The 26,968-nt window shown below is 40.2% G+C and overlaps 1 protein-coding gene across 1 annotated transcript; it reads left to right on the top strand.

Moving 5' to 3' along the window:
* The first annotated feature begins 1,757 nt into the window (after nucleotides 1–1,757).
* On the top strand, nucleotides 1,758–26,457 carry LOC144248235 (3'-5' RNA helicase YTHDC2-like). The gene is made up of 27 exons (XM_077790185.1): nucleotides 1,758–1,932; nucleotides 2,564–2,654; nucleotides 3,029–3,222; nucleotides 4,830–5,029; nucleotides 5,635–5,801; nucleotides 8,238–8,340; nucleotides 9,512–9,668; nucleotides 11,877–11,984; nucleotides 13,073–13,221; nucleotides 13,610–13,745; nucleotides 14,100–14,226; nucleotides 15,184–15,249; nucleotides 16,038–16,222; nucleotides 16,373–16,469; nucleotides 16,546–16,633; nucleotides 16,733–16,813; nucleotides 17,254–17,336; nucleotides 18,258–18,363; nucleotides 18,501–18,620; nucleotides 18,974–19,246; nucleotides 19,740–19,866; nucleotides 20,310–20,515; nucleotides 21,809–22,004; nucleotides 23,112–23,221; nucleotides 24,643–24,932; nucleotides 25,328–25,505; nucleotides 26,295–26,457. The coding sequence occupies exons 1-27, from the start codon at nucleotides 1,758–1,760 to the stop codon at nucleotides 26,337–26,339; spliced, it is 3,858 nt and encodes a 1,285-aa protein (XP_077646311.1). The 3' UTR covers nucleotides 26,340–26,457.
* The last annotated feature ends 511 nt before the right edge of the window (nucleotides 26,458–26,968 follow it).

Genomic DNA, 26,968 nt, shown 5'->3' with positions numbered 1-26,968 from the left:
GAATACGTATAAAGAATACAATCTCCATGTCTAAGAGCTTGGTCAAGCACAATTCTTTGCTCATTCATATGCTGAGTGCAGACTGTGACTCAGTATTCAGCAGGGCTGCAGCAGGCAGTGCATGCCTGACCACACTCTCCTATTTTTTCACCCTTCTAATAGCATTGGAGAGTCAAAAAAGCAATGAAAAGAGAAGGGCATGTATTAAGGAATTTGTTATGCAGGATGCACTCAGGCTTCACACCATTTAGCCATACAGATGAGCCCTAACCCAACAGTTATCTCTGTGCACTGCTGTATTTACAGGATTGCAAACTGAGAGCAGAATTGAGCCGAGGAATCTTTTTTCAGAATCATGGGGCTTTTTGTCTGTAGGAAGGCAAGCTGATGCTGTTAAGAGGTAGAAACTGTTAAGAGATCTGGGTGCTTAATGAGATAAATGGAAGATCATTTGTTCACTGTGATATGATCAATTACCTTGGTTTGCATAAGAATGTACTGGTGTGTCTTTGAAATGCTTATTTGCTTACAAGGTGATAAGGAGGTTGAGATTAGAGTCCTGGGTATGTGTATCTGGTCTGCTTGCTGCATCTCAAAAGAAGAGACTTAGAAGCTATCACAACGACCAGACTCAGACTACATCTGGAGAGTCACGCCTGCAAGGAGAAGGGGGGGGATAAAAGGAAGGTTGGGACAGAACATTTTTGCGTGCCGTTGGTGGAGCAGGAGACTCCCCGGCCGCCCAGCGCTGTGCTTTGCCTGCCTTACTCGCTTGCTGTTTTAAATAAAATTGCTTTATTGAATTAAGACACTTCAAATTGCCGTGTCACAATTTATAACACTTAAGTAAAGATGTGACTCTTTCAAATTAGTTATGAACTCTCATTTTTCCTTGTTGATACCAAGGATGATAAGAGGAATGCTCATTTTATTCAGCTGGCGTGTTTAATTTTCTATAACTGTGATGTGCTTTGAGGTGGCAGTACTGAATGTCACAGGAACAGCTATGAGGAACTAGCATTTTGTACTTTGATTGAAGATACATAGTCAGATACCTGAACTGAAAAACTGAAAAAAAAATTAAAGTAACCTTAGAACAGATCAATTGTTCCGCTCCAGTGTAATCTCTCAGTGCAGAATTATGCTGAAGTTAGCTTTGTAAAAGCCTTGCTGGAGGTCGCTTAAGAGCTACTTTTCAGCTAGCTACATCAGACAGTGAGTGTTTATTTTCTATTTATTTAATTGCCCATTTCAACTGAGGAGTAGTAGCTTATTCTTCTTCCAAGTACTCTCCTTCTGACCTAATGATGTTTCCGAAGCAGCAGCCTTCAGTACCGAGGCCTGTGTCAGGCCCAAGTGGATTTGGTTAAGTTTCTAGCTCGTGTCTTCAGCGTGGAGTCCAAGGACAGCAGGAAAAGCAGGGCAAGCAACACTTTACCGAGTGAGGAGGCTGAGGCCCGAGATGACCCTCGCCACAGCTCCGTTTCACGCCATGCCATGAAAGCAGGTAATTCATGACGGGACAGGGAGCAGGGCCGCGTTCTGCCCGCAGCCACACGCGCAGCGCGCTCCTCGGGCAGCCGTGCCCCCCGAGCGGCGGCACAAGCGCCAATTTCCTCCCGCCGGGGCCGGCTCGGCTGCGGGCGGCTCCAGCCGGCCCCGCCCCGCCCCGGCGGCGCCCTCGGGCCGAGCGGCTGCGGCCCCGGGTCCGGGCGGTGTCGGGGCCGTGCGGGGCCGCGCGGGGCCGTGTCGGGGCCATGTCGCGACACGGGCGGGTCCCGCGGCGGCAGCCCGGCGGGGCTGCGGGGGACGGGGCTGCCGCCGCCGCGGTGCGCGCCCGGGCCGAGCCCCTCGGGGCCGCCGGCGTGGACGAGGTGGTGGCAATAGCGGCGCAGCTGGCCCTGGAGCGGTTCCGGAGCGGGGACGAGGCGGGTGCGCGGCACGGCCCGGCCCGGGGGCAGCTGCGGGTGTGGGGAGGGCGCTGGCAGCGGGTCAGGGAGGGGATCCTGCCCCTCTGCCCGGCCCTGGTGAGGCACGGCTGGGGTGCTGTGTCCATCTCTGGGCTCCCCAGCACGGAGACAGGGAGCTGATAGAGCGGGTCCGGCAGAGACCACTGAGATGAGAGGTCTCGCATCAGGAGAGCTGTGGGAGTTGGTCCTGTTTGGCCCAGAGGAGACTGAGAGGGGATCTCACTAATGCATATGAATATCTCCAAGATGAGTCCCAGGAAGGCGGTGCAGGCTTTTTGGTGACAGGACAAGGAGCAATGGCCATAAATTCAAAGAGAAGAAGTTCCACCTGAACATGAGGGAGAGCTTCTTTCCTTTGAGAGTGGCAGAGCACTGAAACTGCTGCCCAGGGAAAGCATTGAATTTCCCCCTCTGGAAACATCCCAAACCCTAGATGTGTTCCTCTGTCACCTGCTCCAGGTGACCCTGCAGGGGGGTTGCACTGGGTGGTCTCCCTTCCAATCCTAACAATTCTGTGGTTCTGTAACGTTGAGTTGTCAAGATTACTGCCTGTTGCATTGTTACTGTCTTTTCATTATTATTTATCATTCTAGAGATGGAATTTCCTTCTAGTTTCACTAGTACTGAAAGAGCATTTGTTCACCGGCTCTGTCAGTCTCTTGGACTGGTATCTAAAAGCAAAGGGTGAGTCGGGGTACAGTTTTCAGTTCTTTGGTGCAGATGATAGAATTTCAAGACTAATGATAACCTGATTGATGTTTTCAACATCCTCAACTGTGTTGCAAGGAATAGTATTAGAAAAAAAAGTGTAAAAGTAGCTACAGAAATGAGCATCTTTGTTCATTGCTGTATGCATGCTTGGAAAAGCTTGTGACATGCATTTTGGGACAGCTTGATTTTATACTTTGTGGATTTAATGGCTCCATTAAAAAAGGTTCTCACTGTGATTTCTGTTTTTTTTCTAAAGATTTTGCTTAGCATCTCATACCCTGACAGATAAAAGTTAACCTAGAGTAGGTTCCTTTTTCCTAAAATAAGTTTCCCCTCCCCCCCAACAGAAAAGGAGCCAATCGACACCTGACTGTAAGGAAGAAGGATGTGTCAGAGGCACACGCAGTCATGACTTGTGACTTGGCTCTCTGTACGAAACACGCCGTTCGGAGCCTAATTCAGCGCTTTCCCGTCACAAATAAGGAACGCGCGGAGCTCCTGCCAAGGACAGAGCGAGGAAGTGCCTGTGCTGTTGAATCTGGTACGTTCAGCATGTGTTCTCATTTGGACTTGTCCATCGACACCACTCAAAACCACCTGCAACCCAGTGACAAAACAAACCTCTTCCTGCTCTGTCCCCTCTGGTGTCCTAACAGACACCTTCAAACAAATGCATTAATTTTCCTTACTTTTAAGGTCTTTTATAACTGGTGCTGTGAGGAACTTGGGAAGTCATATCATGCACATTGAGATGTCCACCTTGTGTTGTGTTAATTTAGAATCTTTGAGCCAGTCCAGCCAAATCTTTTTGGAAGCACATTTTGAAATGTGGCTTCACAGAAGTAACTATGAGGTGGGGTTGAAGAGTCAGTGTTACTGTGATGCCATAAGAACGCCTATATTAGAAAATGAGGTTGTCTGTTCTGCTTATAGAAATTAATGTCCTTGATAAATCAAAAATTTCAGTTTTTACTTCTTCATCTCTACAAAATAGATTTGGTCCTTAAGAGACTACTGTCCAGACTTCTTGATTTCTTGAATATGGAAGAGTTCACGGAAATACAAACTTCTGTCGAAATGTTGGGGTTCTTTTTAAAAGCAAGGTTTTCATCTAAATTATTGCTTTAGCAGCTACAAGTGGAAGAGTTGCACTGTGTTTCTGTGTGCAGAGATGGGTGTAGTGAACAGAAAACATTTGTACCAGTATGCCTTGTTTAATTGCATGTTTTTGATACGTGGTGTCTCTTCTTGAAGTGCTTTCTTTGCTGTTATTTCCAATTGTTTTAGTTGTTTAATAGGATTGTTATATGAACCAGAGGGAAGCTGTAATAAAAGTACTGAAATGCAATGTCTTAGGAATGTAAGGGATAAGTTAATGAACAGTCTAATATTTGCCTTTCTCTGCATCTCAAGAATGTATTTTTAGTTCTCCTGATCTCTTAGTCGTTTGTCTTGGTACAACAGAGCTTGAAATTTAGTATGTGAATCTGTTAATGGCATTACATATGTATAACTGAGTTTACAGCAAACTTTTCATTCTGCCAGAGAATAATTCTCAACGAAATATAGAGTAGCACTTGCAATGATGGATGTGAAGTAGCTCCCTCAGAAGATGTGCCTGTTTTTTGGCTACTTATGCACTGCTTTCTAACACATCGCACTGCTGCGTGGGGGCCAGGGCTCTTGATACAGCATGCTTGCATTGGTATGATTTCAGGCAAACGTGTGGAATAGCTTAAAGGTTTAACTCTGTCAGTGTGTATTTCTAGGGGGAACTGCAGGTGTGAAATGTGGGCGCAGATACAAAGGCCACCAAAATACACCAGGCTGATATTCTCTGGTTTAGTTTGTTTCTCCTTTTGCTCTTTGTAGGCTTTTTTGACTTGGAGCAATGATCTGGAAGAGTCTGGTTTTCTTCAAAATACCTATGAAAGTAATAACTGTTTTGAAAAATACCTATTGCAAGCACTGCAGGACATGCTATAAATATGACGTCTAAATGTGTGATGGGTTTGTCACTTTACCCACAGGGATGCATAAAAAGCCATCAATGTTAATTTTTAAGTACATTTTTAAGTAATTTTTAAGCAGTGTTTTTGTGACCTTCCTCTGTGTCTGCATAAATGACCTTTTAACTTGTCTTCACAGAAAAGAAAGAAGTAAACAAGACAAGTGGTCGACTTAATGATGGTATCCCCCAGGTCCCAGGGAAAAGAGGGGAATCAGAGTTTGATTCCTTCAGGCAGTCACTACCAGTTCTTGAAAAACAGGAAGAAATTGTCCAAACCATAAAGGACAATAAAATCGTTCTGATTATAGGAGAGACTGGATCAGGAAAAACGACGCAGGTATGTTGCTTCAATGAAATAAAAACTATAACAGTATTTATTCTAAACTAATGCCAGTTGTGTAAAATTTGTGATATGGGGTACTTTGATGCTATTTCAAGGCTTTCCTTTTCCTGTATGATTGAAAATGTTGTTCCAATTTATTTTCTTGCTTTTGAAACACTAAGCCTCTAGATAGGTACTAGAAGCAAAAATGATTCCTTACAATTTTCTGGTAGATACCATTTTTTCATTAAAATAATACAAAATATTGAAGGGAAAGTGGCTGTGATGTTTGTATAACCCTTTTTCTTCTAAGGCTAGTTCTGTTCTTAGTATCCAGAGTAATCTATTTTTTGTGTTAAAATGTGAGATTATCTGCAGGGCTTTGTTTTTTTTTTAGATTTCTCTGAAGCAGGAGGGAGGCACTGTAAGGTTTTTCTTTAAAAAAAACCTAAATAGGTTATACTTAGAAATTCACTTTCTGCTGATTCAGATATGCTTGCTGTGATAATTGTAATGAAAAGTCTTTTGCAGTGTGCAATATTGATATGCAGTTAATGGTTTCCCTGTGCTAACAAAGCTGTGACTTTCTCAAATAGCAAATTTGAACCACTTCTTTACAGATCCCTCAATTTATCCTTGATGACTGCTACAAGAATGGAACTCCCTGTCGTGTGTTTTGTACTCAGCCAAGACGCTTAGCAGCTGTTGCAGTGGCTGAAAGAGTGGCAGCAGAAAGAAGAGAGAAGATTGGCCAGACAATTGGTTACCAGATCCGGTTAGAGAGCAGGTACCAATGGTACTTCTAAGTGTCGGTTGATCTTGTGTTGGTCTTGTGAATCTTGTGTACATTGAAACTGCAGTATGTTTGTGCTGCAGCCTCACAGATGGGATACGTTACTGCAGGTAAGGAATACGTAAGAGTGAAAAGGATGGCTTTCTTCCTGTGTTTTGCAGTTTCATGTAGAAGGCTGTCTTACAGAACTGAATCTCAGGTATTTTCTGTTGATTTCTTCTGCATGGAAATCCTTGTCTGATTTTCAGATCAAGTCTACACTTTCTTCTTTTTTTCCCCCTCTTCTCTGCTTTTAACATGTGTGGATTCAAAAGGTCTGCAAGCTTAGAAGGTAGGTGTGAAAACCAGCATGCTGTAACAAATGTTATGTAGTGAGAGTTGATAGGAGCCATAAAAGGGAAAACAGAAAAATTGGAATGTGACTGATGAAGCTGAGCATTATTTATCAGTCTAGCCTGGATTAAATGTATTCTTCTTCAGCTGCTGTGTTTAAAACATGAAGTGATGTAAAAATAGAGGTTTCAGTATCACTTGATGAATTTGTCTGTAAAGCAGAGCATGAATGGATTGTTTGGGGTTTTTACATCTTTGCACCGTGTAGCGAAATGACATTTCAGGGAAAGGCCAGCAGTTGAGATATGAGTGACCAGAAGATGGCTAAAGGTTGTGTTGCTTGAGTGAACAAAGATAACACATAGCTGGTGAAAATGAATGCACTTGAACAATGAAGCCACAATAAGAATTCAAATATGTGTATGAAAGCTCACAAGGATATTAAGAGATTAGAAGAGCTGGTGAAGATGTGTCACAAATAAGCCGAATTATTAATATATGGAAGTACTATGCTGGCAGAAGAAGAGCAAAGTCAGGTGAAAATGGTAGAATTACTGGGAGCAGTGCAGAAAATCCAGCTTGAGAAAAATCAATACAATTACTCCAGGGAAACACTGAAAGGGGGAGATAACAATATTTTGAACTGTGGACAAAAGAAATTTGGAGTGGAGATGTTGAGAGGTGTTTCTAGTAAGACAGAAACATAATTTTTAAGGTTTTCTCAACTGTCTTCCAGAGAAAAGCTGTAGAGTACAGTACAGAGGAACTTTTCAGCTCTTTTAGGATGGCAGTAGCAGAGGGAGTAGTGAGAATTGCTGTTTTTATTGGGACAGCTAACTGTGCCCCAGGTATGGAATTGTAACATTTCAGTATTTTCACCTCCTGAAAAACCAGAGGATCAAGCAGATGCCTCTGTGATTTAGCTGTAATGAATTGTGTCTTCAAGGCAAGGCTTTGGGAGCTGTGGGGAGGCTTCTGTGAGGACGTGCCAGAAGCCTCTCCCGTGTGTGACAGAGCCGGTGCCAGCCAAGACAGACCTGCCTCTGGCCAAGGCTGAGCCTATCTGTGATGGTGATAGTGCCTCTGGGACAGTGGGGAATGGGGGAGGAAAACCTGCACAACAGAGGCAGCAGTTCATGAAGAGTGGTGAAAGCATGTGAGAGAAGCAGCTCTGCACACAGGAAGGTCAGTGCAGGAGGGGAGGAGATTCTCCAGGTGCCAGAGCAGCCCATGGTGCAGCCCATGGTGAGGCAGCTGTGGCCCAGCAGGCCGTGGAGGTCCGTGGTGCAGCAGGGATCCTCCTGTGAAGGATTCTGTGTTGGAGCAGGTAGATGCTTAGAGGAGACTGTGATCCTCTGGGAAGTCTGTGCTGAAACAGGCTCCTGGCAGAAGCTGCGGCCCCGGGGAGGGAGCCACACAGAAGCAGGTTTGCTGTCAGGATTGTGACCCTGTGGGGTCCCACACTGGAGCAAACTGTTCCTGAAGCACTGCACCCTGTGGAAAAGGACCTGTGCTGCAGCAGTTCCTGGAGAACTGCAGCCCATGGGAAGGACCCATATTGGAGAAGCTCGTGGAGAGCCCACTTTCCCGTGGGAGAGACCCACATTCTCCTTATCTTTCTCTGGGGCCTGGGAGTCTTTTTGTTATGTTTCTTCTCCCTTGCCCGTGGAGAGGACAGATAGAGTGGCTTGGGTAGGCACTTGGCGTCCAGACAGGCTCATCCCACCACGTGTAGACAAGTACAAAGGCTATATCCAAGCACAGGCTGAGGAATTGGAACCTGGTTTTCCAGATGGAATTTTCTAGTAAAATGAATGACGTGCAGGGTTTCTTCACAGTTTTCTTTTATTTCCTTAGTTATTAATATTGAATCTTATTCTTTCAATTAATACGTTGTCCAGAGTTTTGAGGCGCAAGCACTACAAATTGTTAGGAAATGTCTGGGAAAAGGCATAGTTTAAAAACAAGTGGTGTGCATGAATCTTTTGAGGAGAGAACTGTAATTTCTCTTCTGGTCAGCAGCTGCTTTAATTTTTGATCCATGGAAAGCTTTAAATGGTGCAAACCCCTGAGTTGTCTCTGTGATGTGATCCATAGGGTTTCTCCAAAGACGCTGGTAACATTCTGCACTAATGACATGCTCCTTGGCACGCTGATGGCAGGAGACAGCACTCTCTCCACCGTGACCCATGTTATTGTGGTGAGCATCCTGTGGTCTTTCATGTGGGGTGGAGCAATATGTATTGCTTTGGAAAATGAGGTCCTCATTTGTTTTACTGAAATTTGCTGAGCACTTTAGGTGTTTTTGTTTGGTAGAATCTGAATCAACTTCAAAGACTTTCTGAGTCCTCAGAGTAGAATGCATGTTTCGTGCAGTTTGGTGTTTTTCTGTGTGTTTGCGTTTTTCCTGTAAAAATATCTTATTTTCATGCCAATGGTTAAGTGTGGAATCAGGAGGAGTGGAGAGGGACAGAAGTGTAAATATTTCTGAACTTCCATGGTCAGCAGAAAATCCTTAGGGAGGCTTACCTTGATGTGGTTCAATGTGATTGTGTCAGATTTTCTCTTACCATTTGTTTTAGCAATACAGGTTTTCAGTCCATTTGTTTGCCCAGAGTTTTCTAGATAATGTGGAGTCTAATTGCTAGCAAACTATTCAGATTGTTCATTTGTGATTATGTCAATATTCCTATGATGGAACTGAATAAGTAAAGGGAACTAGAATGTTTTTGGCAAGACTTAAGTACTGAAGATGAAAAGGTAAGTTTAGGTGCCTGCCTGTTTATCAGAGTTAAAAAAGCATGAGAATGATTTATACATTCTTGATGTCAGCCTACAAACTTTGTATTTTGAGTCCTTGTTTCCTTCATTCATAATATAAATCAAAACAGAAGAATGAAAAAGATGATTAATCAGTTATGTACCTTAACTTATAGGCTTTGTGTATGACTTGTCTAAGCAATTTGTCTGTTTTTCTGATTATGTGGTGTCATACATTTTTTTAAATGCTTATCAGTGGTGAAGTGAGAATTTATTAAAATAAGATTTGTAGTTTGTGGTGTTTTCTTGAAATTTGCCTTCAAATACAAAACCAGAGAGGTTTCAGATACTCACTTTAGCCTCTAAAGTTAAGGTGCTTACAGCTTCAGCATTGCAATGCACTCAGCGCTGACAAAAACTTTTTGAGGCATTTTTGTTTCTTTATGGATAGTTTTTTTAAAAAAAACCTATTACTTAAACTAGACTCACACATTTTAAGGCCTCTGTAATGTGCCACCAAAACATGTATTTTTTTTTAGAGAAGTTTGTTTTTGTCAGAAGTTGTGAATCTGTGATGGTTTTTTATCTCTTTTTTTCCCCTTTTGTTACAGGATGAAGTACATGAGAGGGATAGGTTCAGCGACTTCTTGCTAATAAAACTGAGAGATGTGCTGCAAAACCAGAATAATTTAAAACTAATTCTCTCTAGTGCTGCTCTAGATGCAAATCTCTTTATTAGGTATTTTGGAAGCTGCCCAGTAATACATAGTAAGTCGTGATCTTAACTCTTAAGTCTGAGTATACCTGCCCTGAGACTCACAGATCTTACTAAACTGTAGCAAATTATTCTGAGTAAAGGCACATGATTAATACACTGAGAATTCCAGGAATCCTTGTTCTTTCTGTATGCAGGTTTCTTGTTTCTTGACTGTTTGCACCTCATTCAAAGTGAAGTGTTTGAGTCACTGGGAGTTCTGTAAATGCAGGTACATCCTGCCCCCCTCCACTCTTAATTGAAGAAGTAGGAAGAGGTTATTGAAGTTCTGTCTTCATGCTGATACAGGACTTAGGAGCTACATGAGTGTGATATATATCAGTGCATTCCAGTAGGATCTTACTCTTCAGGCTTTGTGAAGGTTGTCACTGGTTACTGGATAAAACACAGATAACTGTACCAGTTCAGTTCAGAAATACAGGCTTAGGCAGATTGGGTTTCACATGAAAAAAGAATCACATGATTCTCTGATTTAAGGAAAATTAGTAGTTGTTCATCTAGGTAAATATTCAGAAAAGACATCCAGTTTTGCTTAGTTTGTTTGCAGACTCAGTTACCTGCAGTTAGACTACATTCAAATGCAAAGAAAAGTTACCATTATTTGCTGGTTTAATTTTATTTGACTGATCTTTAGTAAAGCCAAAATGTAAATGCGTGGGAGATTGCGGGTTTTTGTGGGTTTGCGGTTTTTGCCCCACCCTCCTGGCTTGCAGGTTTTCTGCATGGGTGACCTCCTCTGGCACCTTGCAATCCTCTTACTTTTTCAACAGTAATGTCCAACTTTAATGTGTTTTGAAAAGTAGCTTTTAAGAGAAATGCTTTATCTGACAATCAGGTAGACTCTCTGCATGTCAGCCTTTTTAAAAAAAAATCTCAATGGTTTTAGGAAATGGGATTGCTTACTGGTTTATTTTAGCAAATGTTTGTGAGGAGGAAACCTTTTTTTCCTTCCTTTTTTTGCAGATGGAATTGTTTAGTTCTCAGTTTTGAATTTCTGCCCAGTTGAATAAGGTTTGCAGCTTGTTGGAGACAGGAATCTGGAAATTACACGTGATTTCATGTTCTTTGAATTTTTTTTGCAAGGGAGTGCCTCAGTTATGATTGTTGTATGACTTTCCAGTTTAGTCTTTTTGCAGCTTCCTGTTCTTTCAGATCGGTCAATTTGTGTTGGAAAATCTGCTGGCAATCTCTCCCAATCTCTCCAGTTTACCACAGTGTTTGTGCTGGTTATGTAACAGGCCAATAACAATTCAAAAGATATTTTTTCCCCGTTTTTTTTTGTTGTTGTTGTTTTGGGGTTTTTTTTTGTTTTTTTTTTTTTTTTTTTGTTAATTTAAGAATTAAAAGAAGTGGCTTTGTCTGTTAATTTAATATACAAGGTTTGAGTCTTCTTCAGCAATACGGCTGACAAAATCCTGACCACAGAAACCACATTTTGTGGCTGTGGATCGCTGTAGTACACAGAGTTTGTGATCAGTGTTGGAAGGCTTCCTCTGTGACCAGCTTCTAAAAGTATGTGAATTGTGGATTGTTCTTTCTGAAGGAAAATCCTGAGTGTTCCTGAGTCAGGTTAAGGAACAAGAAATCAAAATGTAGAGATTTTAATCTTCATGCAAAAAGCATCCTGCAATGTCGACAGATAAGGTCTAGAAAACAGTCCTGTTGAAAAAGAGATCAGGATAAATTATCAGAAGGTAAAGGCCGCTGGGATGTCTCATCTGTCAAGAAGTATTCAGTAAAGAAAGCTCAGCTTTGCTGAATTAGTAGAGGACATGGAGATAAGGCTGCCTTCTCACATGATTCTCATGAAAAGAAAGGAGTTCAGTACAAAGATTTACTGTCTCTGTGTGGAACCTTGCAAAAAGCTGTATTAATTGCTTATTATTTAATTACATTTTTAATCCAGATGGGAGACTTACATGGCAAGTTCTTGTTTGTAAGCCTAAACAAAAACAGCTGTTTTCTTTTTCTCGTTTAAAAAAAAATTGTAGTTAATAATTGTCAATCTTACGAACATCTGCTGGAACACTTCATAAAATTGAAGAGGTTGAGGAGAAACAAGGTGGCATTTGATTTTGGAAATGTTTTGTTTTGTACAGTTTCGAGAAAAATAAACTCCAGTGAAGGTAGTTTTTTAAAAAATTAATTCTGTAAGTGAAGCTGGTGAATATATGATCTTTTACGGATTTTTTCTATTTTAGTCCAAGGGAGACCTTTTGAAGTTAAAGAGATGTTTCTGGAGGACATTTTACGAAGCACTGGGTATACAAACAAAGAGATGGTGAAGTACAAAGAAAAGAAGCAGCAAGGTCAGCAGACTTGTTAATTCTAAGGCTTGGCAATGAGAATCATTGAACAAACAATTAACAGGATTATTTTCTGTTGAAATTCCAGAGTCAGGAGATTAAATGAGTGTGATTTAGATGACAGCAAGTATCTTTAAGCTGTCAATATTTACATTATGGAAATAGTTTATGCAATTAAAGAAAAAAGATCACTTTGATTCAGTGGTTGCATTCTGTTTTCACTCAGTTGATGAATGTAATCTTTTTTCTAATTATTATGCTGTAGAGTTATATATAACTGGGGGCTCTGCCCACATGAATGCTAAAGAAGCATAGGATGCTCTGTACCTTTGGGTGCAAATTAAAGTGCAGCTATTAAAGCAGGCATGATTTTGTACATCTTGCACTAAATGGACAAGGTATTCCCTTCAGTAACATTTTTCACTGCTTTCTTCAGGCATGGATGTATTTTTTTAAGTGTTAACACTCTTGAGCTAAACATCATTGGTTTTAAGTTGATTAAGTAGATACTGCTTCAGAAGTTTTCCTGGCAACTGAAAGTAATGATCCCAGTGATTATTTAAAGGAAAAGTAAAAAATGCAAACCCCAAAGCTATAACATTCAATATCCAGTCCTAACTGGGTATTGATCACAGTGCTCATCTCTGATCACTGGGGTCAGAAAAGTTCAGTTAGGACACTGGTGTTTTCTGATGTTTCTTCCACTGGTGTAGAAAAGTAAGTTGTTACATGCAGGGACTGTATCACTTGTCTTCAGAATTCCATTTGTGGAAAAAGATCTGGCCTGAGATTGTGTGGAAGGTGATTACTTAAGGAAGATACTTTGAATGCAGTAGTTTGGAATAATGGAGGTTTGGGGGGTTAAACACCAAAGTGTTGGGTTTTACCTCGTTTTTATAGCCCTGGTGCAGTGCACTTTGGGTACCCTTAAACATGTCATTTCTGTTGGACTGGTAGTAGCATTCTAGACTAAAAAAAGATGTTGAATGGGTAAAACTTGGTAAAACCTGCTGTGACTAACTTTTTTAGTAGAAAACAATGGATAATAAATATGACTCTAAAACTTTCTTGGGGAATACTTCACATTCTAGAAGAGAAACAGAAGAACACTCTTGCTGAGTGGTGTTCAGCTCAAGATAACACTAACAAAGGGACATCTCGGAGACAAAAATCGGTTCCAAGGACAAATGAGGAGTACAAACGGTTGGATGATGGCGGTGACACAGTATTTAATCAACTGGTAAGTTTTTTCTTTAGTCGGAAGAGATGTTACAGGTGTTTATATTTGTGTTGTATTACTAGCCATTTAAAATCTGTTTTCTAAAATTCTGTCGAGTCTTTCAGGACATTAACATATTTTAAAGATTACTTGATGAGGATGAACGGCTCTAGCTGAAGTGTGCTCTTCAGTTCGGGTGGTTGCACACAGCTTTTCCTCAGATCAAATGGCTCGACTGCCATTGTGTTCGTACTTGCGTATGACAAAATCAATGCATGAACTGATACCTGAGTGCTGGGTTCTGTGGCTGCTGGGAAAAATAACCATTGCAATTCTTTGTGGGTAATGTATGAGAATAAAGACAACTCTTGGAAAAGATGAAGCTTTCAATATTGTTTTTTGTCTTCAGACTGAAAAAGATGTGAATTGCCTTGAACCGTGGATAGTAAAAGAAATGGATTCCTGTCTTTCTGACATCTGGTTGCATAAAGATATTGATTCGTTTGCTCAGCTGTTAAATCTTATTTTAACTGAAAATGTCAGTGGTAAGTTTCATGTGTTATTGCATAAGAAAAGAGCAACCTCAGATGTACTTAGATTTTTATGGCTACTTTTATCTCCAGTTTCAAATGGTGTTACCTTTGCATTCTGATGCTGACTGAAAAAATGATAGGGCTAGCAGAAATAATGAGTTGTTTAGTTAGTTGTTGTTTTGAAGTATTGACAGAAGTGTGTTTCTAAAACAGTGTAGAATTCATATGAACTAACTTCAGAGATAAAGTGAGGAAACAAATTCTCTTTGGGCTGGAATTTGAAAGCAGTATTTGTACTATATTTAGATGAAAAAATAACATTTCTACTGGGTTTGCTGGATTTTTTTTTTTTTTATTATTTCTCAGTTGATTATAGGCACAGTGAAACTGGTGCGACTGCTCTGATGATTTCTTCAGGGAGAGGCTTTTTGAGTCAAGTAGAACAGTTGATCAGCATGGGAGCAAGTATCCACTGCAAATCATCTAATGGCTGGTAAAAACAGAGAAACCAAAAGATAGATTTATTTGTCAATATAGGAGAGAGGAAGAAAATTCTTTAACATCTAAATTAATTTGCTAGCTTATCACACTGCTGTAAGAACTATAGATTTTGACAGCCTCAACAATTTCTAACTCCTGATAATCACATTGTTTTCTGTAAATTCTAAATTGAATTCTTAATTACATGGTCTTGATTGTGAGCTATAAACTTTGTTTCAGTAGGTCTTGTTTAAGATACTGGTTAGTAGAACAACTGTAATCTACTGAATTGAACCAAAATATTTGGCAATTCCTATTTTCATGGAGTTACACATATCAGAAGATCTTTCTGTTATGTTTCTAAATATATTGTAGCATGTAAAAATATTTGTGGATCTGTAGAAACTCAGGTTTTGTGGTCATGGAGTATGTCTTCATATAAACAGGGAAGTACAGTAAATAATTGTAGTATGGAATGATAAGAATTAGGATTCCAGGGGTCTGATATTTGGTACTAACATTTGAATAACTTGGGGAAGAAATGCAATTTAAAGTTAAAAGGGTGAACTGCATAGTGAGGACAGCTTCTGAAAGACATGAAATAGCCAGATGTTATGCCTGGGGTGTGACTTTTTGAGATGACTTCAAGGATACTGCAAACAGGCAGGTCTGATCTCTGCACCATTTTTAAAGGAATGGCACCTTCTTCCTCCTCACTTCCTTGAGCATGTTTGCTCCTGTGTAAAACTGACATTCTGTTGTGGTAAAGAACTGTAGTCACCTAAAAGTCAGCTGTTAACACCTATTCAAGCACTTTCAAATGGGAAGTTGCAGATCCAGCAATAACAGTACTGATGTCAATACAGAAATGGGTACAAAAGTCTGATGTCAATTGCCTCTCCTGATGTGCTCTTCATATGCATCTTTTGAAGTGAAAAGTCTAATAAAAATACTTGTGCAACTATTTCAGGATGGCTGTGGACTGGGCTAGGCACTTTGGACAGACAGAGGTTGTTCATCTGTTGGAATCCTACAGGTAAGCTGTAACTGTTTTGCAGAATGAGTTGTATATGATATACATAGAGTTGTGATGGGAAATTTGAGATTTGTGTTCTTCTAATCAGAACAGGTTTTAGCTTTTCATGCTCTAAAATCTGGACTTAATAGCAATACCTTTTTTTAAGAATAGGAGTATTTCAAAAAATAAACAGCAAAAAAGTTTGTACTCAATAGCATATTGTTTATGCTTGCACAACTTGCTAATTCTATACTATGTACCATTTTCTTTTCACATGCTTATTTTGGAAACAAATCTGTAATGTGTTTTTATCTATATTTTTTATATGTAATAGGCATATTAAAGAAAATTTGCAGAAGTAATGTGTACACTAGGCCATTCAAGAATGATTCTCTGATTAACTTACAGTTATCATACTTGTGGTAGTGTTTTGTAAAGATTATCTCTACTATAATTTCTTTTAGTGTAGTTTCTGCTAGTGGGAAATTTTTGGAGAAGACGTATCTCTCAAATATTTTTACTTGAACAGATAAACGAGAAGTATCTTTATACTTTGCTTATGGTTGTGTTTCAATGAAGTTGAAGAAAACTAAAGTTAACACTAATAAATAAAGTGGCATCCTTCATTGGGTTAACATTGGAATTGGTAAACAGTAATAGTATGGTGATTCCCTTCTGCTACACTTTAACATCAGAATTCAAGACCAACAGTCTTGAATTGAGTTGGTCTCAATCTAAGTTTGAGTTGATGGCTCAATGCAAACCCGAAGGGGCAGCCTTGATTCTGGTGTATTTTCCTGTTACAGCGCTTCATTTGGATTTGGAAACATGGATGAAAGTTCCAGTTCCCTGGTCCAAAAAAGTGCTAGTGACCTTAGTGCAGAGGACAGAGAGCTACTGACAGCTTACCATCACAGTTTTGATGATGAAAAAGTGGATCTGGATCTGATAATGCACTTACTTCACAGCATCTGTCATAGTTCTGATGCAGGTAGGTAAATACCTAACCAGTGGTTGTGGATTTGACTTCTGATAATTATGCTCTTTTTTCAGCAATCCACAGATGTTAAAACCTTCTGAGTGCTATTCGACATGTATTTGAATTTTCTGTTTAACTTTGCAAACCCACTTCCTTTTTTAGGAGCAATTTTAATATTTCTTCCTGGGCATGATGAGATAGTGAGCCTGAGGGACCGCATTGTTTTGGATGACAAGAGATTTTCTGATAATGCTCACAGGTAAAACCTTTAGTTACTGTGGCTTTTCATTGCTTCTTTTAAGGATCCTTAAAATGTTCCTTTTGTCTTGCATTAGATACCAAGTTTTCGTGCTTCATTCAAGTATGCAGACTTTGGACCAGAAGAAAGTGCTTGAAAGTCCACCTTTTGGCATCCGCAAAATTGCAAGTATTAGAGGACTTTTTCCAATGCCACAATAACCTATTTTGCCATTGCTTTTGCAGTTATTATAGTTTTGGTGGTTTTGGGTTTTTTCTTTGCAGATTCTTTCTACTAATATTGCAGAAACCAGCATAACAGTCAATGATGTGGTGTTTGTCATTGACTCAGGCAAGGTGAAAGAGGTAGGACTGCCTTAAATTTTCCTAGTGTGATTCTAAAACACACAGTGTATAAATTTTGGAGAACTTTTTTTTTTTTTTTATTACTTTACAGTAAAGTGAGAAAAAGCTTTTACTAGCTGAGAGCTAGTGCCTGTCAGGCAACAGTCCTTTCTGAAAGGCTTCAACATGAATTTGTTTTAAGACAAATACTGTAAGCTATCCGTCTAAAAAACCTTGAAAATCTTGAATTTCAAAACTTGTGGAGCATTAAGATACTAGAAAGGAGATACCCTCATTAATTCACTTGAAATTGAGAAGGTACCTTTGTCTCAGAAGCTGCTGTATATATTACTATTTCATACTTTTTAGAAAACTCCTGTTGGTAATCTAACTAACTAGTAACTTGTATTTCATGTACCCTATTGAGTTTTCAGTTTGTATTCCTTTCTTTGTTTTTCTAGAAGTCTTTCGATGCACTGAGTTGTGCTACAGTGCTAAAAATGGGGTGGATTTCAAAAGCCAGTGCTATCCAGAGAAAAGGCAGGTAATAAATGCCTCATAGTGGTTCCCATTTTGCAGATATGCACAGTCCTTTCTGTTTAGAATAAACCACACAACATAGTAATTGTTTCTGGCCTATTCCGGTGTTGTGTTGCATAGAGGCCAACACTGGTTCTCTGCAGACGAGTAGGCGTCAGCATGTATTTCCTTGGAATAATCTCCCAAGTTGTAGAAAAGTGATGCTCAGGCATTTCCCAAAGGTCTGGGTTGTTTTCCCCCCATTAATTTGTTCTCCTTCCTCTTTCTCCCACGTAGCACCCGCAGTCACAATGTTTTCACATCATGTCTATGGGCAGAGGACTGCCTATTTCACTTTCTCCAAGCTATCCATGACTTAACAGGCCATGATTATATTCTTCCCAGCACTGTGGGGGAGGGCTCAGAAGTTTATGTAGCAACAAATGCCTGTTTAATCAATCATATTGGCATTAAGCTGCATGTATGCACATAGATGTATATGACTGAGAGAATTTGCTCATTCCTCCCTCATTCACTCACAAGTTACTTCATCTTTATTCTACCTTTTACTCCAAGGATAACTTCTGTTTAGGGGATGTGAGGGGAAGCAAGAAAGTTTGCAACTGGTTCCTTACAACAAAGGATGATTGAGATTTGGACTGGTCTTAGGTTAGCAAAAAACCCACAGCACTTTACATTAGAAAAGCCTTGTTTTTCTTTCTCCAGATTTCTCAGTGTTGGGTTAAAATTACAGTAAAAAATTGCCACACTCTCAAAAATAATTAATGATTAGGAAATTCTCATGTTGCATGTGACCTAACAACACTTTCTTCATGGTAGTGCCTCTTCTTTTCCATTCTGAGTTTCTGTGTCTGTTTGTTGGCTTTTGGTTTTGTTTTTAGAAAGAAATCCTCATTTTCACAACTTCCCATATTTTATTTTCAAGGGCTGGGCGCTGTCAGCCTGGGGTCTGCTTTCATCTCTTCAGCAGGCTCCGATTTCAGAATATGTTGGAATTTCAATCTCCAGAACTTCTAAGACTGCCGCTTCAGGTGCATGTTCAGTTAGAAACTATAACTTTAAAAAATACAATGTCCTCAAACCATACTACTAATTGCAACAAATCATGTGTTTGGCGGCTGCTTCCAAATCTTGGTAATCTTTTTTTGTTCTGCCTTTTACCTTGCAGGAGATCTGTTTGTACACAAAAATTCTGGCTCCAATTAATTGTCCAATTGTAGACTTTCTTATGAAAGCTCCTGATCCTCCGCCTGCTGTAACTGTGAGAAATGCTATGCATATGCTTAAGGTCAGAAAAGGAATAGGTTTAGATGGTAATTGTGTTTGATCCCAAATTTGTGGTGTAGCAGTTTACTGACTTCAGTTTGTACTGAAGCTGTTTTTAATTACTTAAGGATGTTTTGAAGTTTTGCTTGTTGTCTGTTTTCATTTTGTGTGTGGGGATGTGTTTTTCCATGTCAAGGGAAGAGAGTGCTTCAAAGTCTTGTCTCTGTTAATAGTCTGACTTGCTTCTTCAGTGTTTGGAAACAAGTCTAGTTAAAGTCCATTATTCACATCCTTTTTGCTTTCACTGTAAATTGATTTTGTCCACTGTACCCATCCTCCTCTCCTTTATTTGTTTGTTTGTTTGTTTATGAACAGACCATAGATGCCCTGGACCCTTGGGAAGATCTCACTGAGCTTGGTTATCAGCTGACTGAATTACCTGTAGAGCCACACCTCGGTAAAATGGTGTTGTATGCTGTAGTTCTGAAGTGCCTGGATCCTGTTCTGACCATTGCCTGTGCTCTTGCCTGCCAAGACCCTTTTGTGCTGCCCACGCTGGCCTCCCAAAAGCGTGCAGCCGTGCTGTGCAGGAAGCGTTTTGCTGCCGGGACATTCAGTGACCACATGGCCCTGCTCAGGGCTTTCCAGGTAGTCTTTCATTTCAGAGAGTACTAATCACAGCACATCACCCAAGCAAAATGCAGATGTACCAGTTGGATGTAGAGTGGCGGACTGTGATTAAGTCCTCAGAGAAGACTTTCTTTTTGCCTAGTGCCTTTCCTGTGTATTGGACTCATAAATTTGTGAGGGAACCCTTTTTGTAGTATGTTTTGTTTCAAACCCTAGAAAATTTTGAATGTTTCAACAATGTGCCTCTTTGCATCCTACTACACTGAACTTTGAATCATGATCTTAATGTAATGATCTTTATTTATTGTTTTAATTTGACATAATCATCACTGGAGTGAGCACATAAAGAGAATCTAATTGTTGAACAGAAAAAATAATCTGGTTTGATACATTAACTTTTAGAGTGGGTTTTGCATTCATTTTATTGACATAAATGTAATCTTTAAAAAAACACCTGCAGTTTTTAGTTTAAGTCCTTCAAATTAATAGGCAAATGTAAAAACATTTTCAGGCATGGCAGAAGGCACGCAGTGATGGCTGGGAGAGAGCCTTCTGTGAAAAGAACTTTCTGTCCCGAGCCACAATGGAAATCATTGCAGGAATGAGAACACAGGTGCTTGGCCAGCTTAGAGCCTCAGGTAGAGAAGTTGGAAACAATTTTAACGTTGGTTTAAAGTCAAGCATATAGAAATTGTAACAAAAATCATGTTCACTGGTGTAATTTTCCTTAATTTGAAATACACTGTCATGCACACATTCATGCAGGGTATGGTGCAGATGAGGAATTGTGGCTGATCAAACTGAAAGCACCTTCATCTCCACATGCCACTGCGTTTCATGTTTTAATGAATTATTCCCATAGGAAATGTCTTTATATTGTAGAAAATAGTGGTATTCTGTGTCAGTATGAAACCCCTTATCAGGAAGGATTTCAGTGTAATGGTTTCTTCTTGGTGCTGTTAAGGTTGGCAGTGGTGAAAAATGCAACAAAGAAGTCATTTATTTCACCTTTTGTTTCTGACTCCTTTTGAGAGCCAAACACAAGGTAACATGGCACTGTTTTGTCTCTTTCATTTGTCAGGTTTTGTGAGAGCCAGAGGAGGAGCTGATATTAGAGATGTTAATACTAACTCTGAGAACTGGGCTGTAATTAAAGGTGCCTTAGTGGCTGGGATGTATCCCAATCTTGTGCATGTAGACAGAGACAGCCTGGTGTTGACGGAACCAAAGGAGAAGAAAGTGCGATTTCATCCTACCTCTGTTCTTGGTCAGTCTCAATATAAAAAGGTAAAGACACTTTGAATTCATAGTTCAAAAAAAAGGGCACTAAAATCTGTCACGTGTTTTAGAAATGTCTTTTCCTATTTGTCAGTACTTCAAAAGCAGTATAGGCATTTAACACTACAGCTTTAGAAAATACTGTTCTACCCAGCTGATAGAATTGGAGTTGATTCATTTTTCTGTCGTTTCAGTTAGTCCTTTCTCTAGATGGAAAAGGCAAAAAGGCAAAAAAACTGCCCTGCTATAAAATTGTTTTAAAGATATAATGATCCCTATTCTTAAAAGCAAGTTTTTCTCTGAAACTCATTTTTAACATTTCTTTTTAAAACAACATATTTTGTTTTACCATGGTAGGATAATTGATGAATCTGGTTGAATTCTCACACTTTTTTATGTGCATGTGCGGCTTTCGGGGGGTTCTCGCTGCTGTCCCCCGTCCCTCCCCGGCCCCCCGGGACCCTCCGGCTAGCTGTCCCCTCTCGGGGCCGGGGTTTTCCGCGGTCCCGCTGCCCTGGGCTCACCAGGCAGGGCTGGGTTAGCACGGTCCGAGCGGCAGCGTTGCCTCAGTCGCCGCTAGGATTCGAGATAAAGAGACCAAGAGAGACCAATGGTATGCTTGTCCAGAGAGGTTGTATTGCCTGAACGGTTGCAGGGACCAAAGACACTGGGCTATTGCCCAGATACAGTTTTATACAGCAGAATTAAGAGTTAAGGTCTAAACAATAGAGACAGTTTTCATCTTAGGCACATCAGAACCGCCCCAGGGGCCAGGTCCAATGGGAACTGCTCAGGGGTGGGGAGAAAGGGGGTTTAGAGAGGAATGCTGAAGCAGGACTTTCCTGAAACAATGGAGCATACATAAATGTATCTTTTCCCTCAGTTTCTCATTTCCAGGGCCTTTCTAAAACAATGGGGCATACATAAATGTATCTTTTTCCTCTGTTTACCATTCCCAAGGCCTTTCTAAAACCTTCCTCCACACTACCATGCCAGCATGATAGCAACATGCATGTATATTTTTATATGTATATAATTGTACATGTATTTAATTCTCAAAATACAGAATCATAGAATGGTTTGTGTTGGAAGGGACCTTAAAGCTTATCTCATTCCAGCCCCTGCCATGGGCAGGGACACCTTCCACTAGTCCAGGTTGCTCAGAGCTCCACCCAGCCTGGCCTTGGGCACTGCCAGGTTGAGGCACCCACAGTGTCCCCGGATAAAATGAGAAATACGTTCAAATTTACATTAATTACAGGTAGAGGGTACAATAGCCTGGTTTTACCTGCTCTTCCACAGATTGCCCCAGCAAATGGACAAGCTGCAGCCATCCAGGCCCTCCCCACAGACTGGCTTATATATGATGAAATGACGAGAGCTCACAAGACAGCAAACATCAGGTGCTGCTCTGTTGTGACACCTGTCACCGTGGCCCTCTTCTGTGGACCAGCCAGACTGCAAAGTAATGCCTTGCAGGCATCTTCATCCTTTCAAGGTACACTGGAGTCTGGATTTGGGATGTTTCCATTGGTATACATCAGCGTGTGACATGCAGAGCTTATTTTTCAGTAATATTTAATACATATATTGGCTGATTCTGGAAACAGCGCTGTTATAATTCCTGTAGCTATTCAGGAAGAGTTTGTTGGTTCTGTAACAAATCTCTCCATTTTGGGATTCCTTACATATTCAAGTCCATAAATTACACAGTCGTAGGGTCTCAGAAACTGCAGTATAGTTTGTAAGGAAAGAATGCAGCCACAATATCTAATGAGAACTGTAGTATTGGTACTGAGAAGTGTAGTATGCATGTTCTCTTTCTGCAGACTACTTTATTTGAATCATTGAACCAGATTATTCAAACAGAATAATTTAGAAACAATCAGTATGGCAAACAAGTCATGTTGCTTCTAGCTAACACATACATTTTCAAGATATGTTCTACTGATAATTTTTAATTTCAGTTAACTGTACTATTAACTGTAAGTAATAGAGAATATATTTACATTTCCTTCTTTTTTTCTAATTTAAATTGAGTCCTGTTGGAATGGAAGCAAAAATAACTGCTTCTAGTTGTCATAGTTTGAATCAAACTAAAAGTCCAACTTATTTCTAAAGCTTTCCTGTCTTGCTTTTAAACTGTGAACCTTAGAGTAGTACTCATGCTGACTGAATTGCACTTAAGAAAAATAAAGAATCCTAATTAATAGCCATACATATTTTTTTTTTCTTACTGGGTCTTTAAATCTGCTGTTTTACTAGGAAATAGAGGCATGTGTGATTTTGCCAACAGCTTTAGGCAAAAGTTGTATAGTGGCCTGTGAAAACTGGTGAAGGTACATGAGTTGGGTCACATCATATCAATCCACGTTTTTACATAGTAGGACCTTCAGCAGGTCTGGCTACTTGATTGCTGCTATCTGGAGCAAAGACTTTGCAGTGTATTTGCAGAAAAGAAGAGGTAGTTTTACAAATGTTTACATTTAAAGTCAATTTTAGAAGGAAAAATATTGCTGGTAATACAGTAGTATGCGGGTTTTTGTATAGAAATAATAGTAGAAAAAATATGGAAATTCTGATGAACCTTTTGTCTTTAATTCAGGGGGAGGGGTATCTAATGATAGCAGCGACAGTGAGATGGAGGACAGGACGTCTGCTGATCTGGCACTGCTGAAGCTGGATGAATGGCTCCATCTTAAACTGGACCCTGAAGTAAGAAATTACTCCTGGGTTTGCTTCATGTAGAGGAATTGTAAAAAGATGTGAAAAGGTTTTTGTAACATTTGAGTAGCCAAGAATTTTCTCCAAGAATGTCATGGTCCATTTGGGTCTCTCGAACTAGGTACTCTGTGATTTAACCTTTACTTCACAAGCTCATTAAGAATTAAACGGCTTCAATCCCCTTTGGCACAGAGTTGTCTGTTGCATGAATTTGTGTATTCAAAATCCAAGTTGCAGTGTTTGATCACCCATACCTTTCTCTTCTTTTACCTGTCAGCAGAAAGAAAGAGAATAGTCACCTAAGTCAACAGTGAGAGTGCTCATCCCTCTTCCTCCATATTGGTGTGGGTGTCCTGTCTCTCACAAAAGGGAGCAGGAAAGCCTCAGCAATCCAGATGCTGTTGGGTCTGTTTCAAAAACTTTCTGGGTAATATGATGTTTTATATCTGAGCTTGGCAGTTTTGTCCCTTTCCACAAGTCAGCAGATTCTGAAGAGACTGGCAGACAAAAAATGATGACTGCAAGGGACAGCAAGCTGCAGGTGACAGTGACAGCATAAGGGCCCTTCTGCTCCTTCTGGCCTCCTGTCCTGCCTGCATGGTGCTCCATCAGGCCATAGCACAAGCTGGGATAAGCTAAAATCTGGACAGGAGCTGAGAGAACAGTCACATTGGCATATTGTGTTCTTCTTTCTCTGAGAGGATAACCAAAATCAGATCAAAAAAGGAGCACTTGAAGCTGAAGTTGCTGAGAGAAAGTTGCTGTCAGATTTTGGAAGGATAAATTTCAAATCCTCTTTGAAATAGAAGTCTTTATGTTCTTGAGGAGCTGTGGCTGCAGTTTATGGGTCATGAAACACACAACTTTACCAACTCTAATAATAATACTGTCTCTCCTAGTCATGTCCAGAAGAGTGATTTTTAAAAATTTATCGTAATGGAAGCGTTTCTGGTAGCAGAATTAGACAGTAGTCTTCTGAATTTAGTCATCACATTTGACCAGGTGTCGATGTAAGAAAAATATCACTTAGAGCTCTTTTCCATCAACTATACTGAAGAGTGCATGAGTAGAGACTGATTTGAGAGGAAGGGCATAAAGCATGAAAGGATTGAGTTTTCTTGAAAGATAAGAAGGAAAAAAAAAGTCTGTGGAATTACAATACAAAGCTAAGTTTAGTACAGAGCTAAATGAAATGTTTCCAAAATGACCTTGTACCCAAGGAAAAGAAAGCAAATTAACATCATAGTTTAAATATGGATTATTCCCCTTCCCCAAGACCTTAGTCTTGCCTTCAATCCTGGGCTCTGTTTATATTGGAATGCCAGGTGTTGCTTGATAGGGAAAAGACAAGGTTCTCTTACCTGTGTGATCTAATTTTCATCAGTATTTAACAGAATTGGAATTCATTGCAGGCTGCTGGTATGCTGCTGCAGCTCAGGCAGAAGTGGCACAGCTTGTTTCTGCGTCGTATGCGAGCTCCTTCTAAGCTGTGGTCTCAGGTTGATGAAACAACTGTAAGAGCAATTACAGCTGTTCTGAGTGCTGAAGAACAGTCTGCAGGCCTGCAGCAGCCTTCAGGAATTGGCCAGAGACCAAGGCCTGTGACTTGTGAAGAACTTCCTTTGGCATCTACATGGAAGTCAACCAGCAGCAGAAAAAGCTCAACAGAAACAGAATTGTCTGACTCCTCTCATGCTGAAAAGTAAGATGCTGAGGTCTTCTGCTTACTGTAGGTTGCAGTTTATGTATACAAGTATCACTTAAGTTTCTGCTAGTAATAGGTGAAAACAGTGGAAGTACATTTGGAAGGTGTTATACTGTTGTATGCTGCATTGTAATCCCAAAGAGAAGTATTTCATACCTGGGGCTGCTGTTTGAGAGAGCAGTCAGGAATATTGTCCATGAATTGTGATGTTTGAGAAGTAGCAGAAGAAGTTTAACAGTAGCATTAAAAAGCAATGAATGGTCAGTATGAGTTTTTAGTTAGGTTTAATAGATGTTGTAGTTGCTGTAATACATGTGGTCATGCTGTAGGTGGACAGGTCGATGTAAATTATTCAGTGACTGCTTGTGAAACTCAAGGTATGTCCTTTGTAGGGTTTCAGTGAAATCTTCTTCTCCTGCACTCCACCAGCCAAAGAAGTACAAAGAAAAAGACATTTTGCTCTCCGGACAATCCTCAGATGACAGATCAGCTCAGTCCTCAGTAAAACCTGCAGAAAGCAGTAGCTATTCCAGCCCCTGTGCTACTCCTTCTTCTCCAGTGTCTGGAAAGGTAGAGTTCTCTAACATACTACCCTGCTCTTCCAAAATAATAGAATTTCTTGCTGATATCATTCTGCAGTTAGGTATTTTACTGATAAATTAGGAATCTAACGTAGCTTTTCATTTGTAACACTGCATAATACTTCCTTCTGGAATTTAAAAATCTAGACTAAATATCCTTGTTTCACTAGTTTAATACAGCAAAAATAATTTATGGACTGCTGAGGTAAAGCTATCCAAAGTAGAAAAAATGAGATTATAAAAAAAATCCCAAACTTGTTCTAATAAACGTGTAAGTTTTTTTCAACTAAATGAGTATATTATATACATACTTCTGAAGTTTTTGGATTCTGCCTTTTTCTGCATTCATAATAGATTTTCAGTATCAATACTGATTCTGTCTTACCTGCCTTACTATGACTGATTTTTGTGATGGTTATTTTAACAAAGCACACATTTTTAATGAGATTACTGTGATAGTTGTCCCTATATACTTGAATAGTAGACTGCAGTAACACGAAGGAGATCATTCAGAGGAAACTTCATGGACTCATTAGAGGATGTAGTAATTCCTCTTGAATCTTTCAGCTTTTAAATTAAGACAGTGTAAAAGGAAGAAAACATGTTTCCCGAATATAGAAATGCGAGTAGTGTGCTGTAGGCTACACTCTAGGATGATGAATTTTGGTGTCATCTCAAGGTCTGTCAAACTTTAACCAATTCTAATTAATCACTAGGCTTTTTAATCCTATTCTGCTCTACTTGTTTCCTGCCCCTCATGGATGAATTACTGTGGAAGGGGCTAACAGCAGGCCTGTTAGCTAAAGGAGCAAAAAGAAGCTGAGAGGCAAGAAGCTGATCAAGAGCTCTCTCCAAGGCTGCTACCAAGGAGGCTGAGAGAAGAACTGGAGAAAGATAAGGAGAGAACTGCAGCTGGATAAAGCATTTTCAGAAAGTTAACTAAAGTCACTGTTACTGTTCACCAGTGGTGTTATGTTGATGTTTTGTGGCCAACAGTTGGGGTAGAAGAAGTATAAACAATTAGAAAGTTTATAAAAGGTCATGTTCGATAATAAAGAGTTGCCATCTGAGACCGCCTGTGGTCTGTGCTTTGTGTGGCGACCGCCTCACGATGCAGTGTATATACCAGTGACAGCTGGTGCCCACCGCGTGGAGCAGCAGCCTGAGCAGCGTGGTCGGTCTGGAGCCACGCGGGGTCCCAGCGACTGGCAGCCCTGACCCGCTGGGGAGTGGCGGGGGAGGCGGCGCTGGTGCAGCTGAGAGTGGCGGGTGGAAGCCACAGGCAAGTCCTGACCTGATTTTCTCCTATCAACACACCTGGAAGCAGGTGAGGCAACAACTAGTGATAATGGGAGATAAATCTAAAGAGGAAGAGACTGTTTTGGCTACATAGAAAGCTTTGTTAAGAAATAAGGGAATTACTACTTCAGACTATGCCCTTTGTAGTATATT

This window comes from Lonchura striata, chromosome Z (assembly GCF_046129695.1).
Source record: "Lonchura striata isolate bLonStr1 chromosome Z, bLonStr1.mat, whole genome shotgun sequence".
In the NCBI taxonomy this organism is placed as follows: Eukaryota; Metazoa; Chordata; class Aves; order Passeriformes; family Estrildidae; genus Lonchura; species Lonchura striata.
The sequence above is the reverse complement of the archived record's forward strand: the minus strand, read 5'-3'. Positions and strand labels throughout refer to the sequence as shown.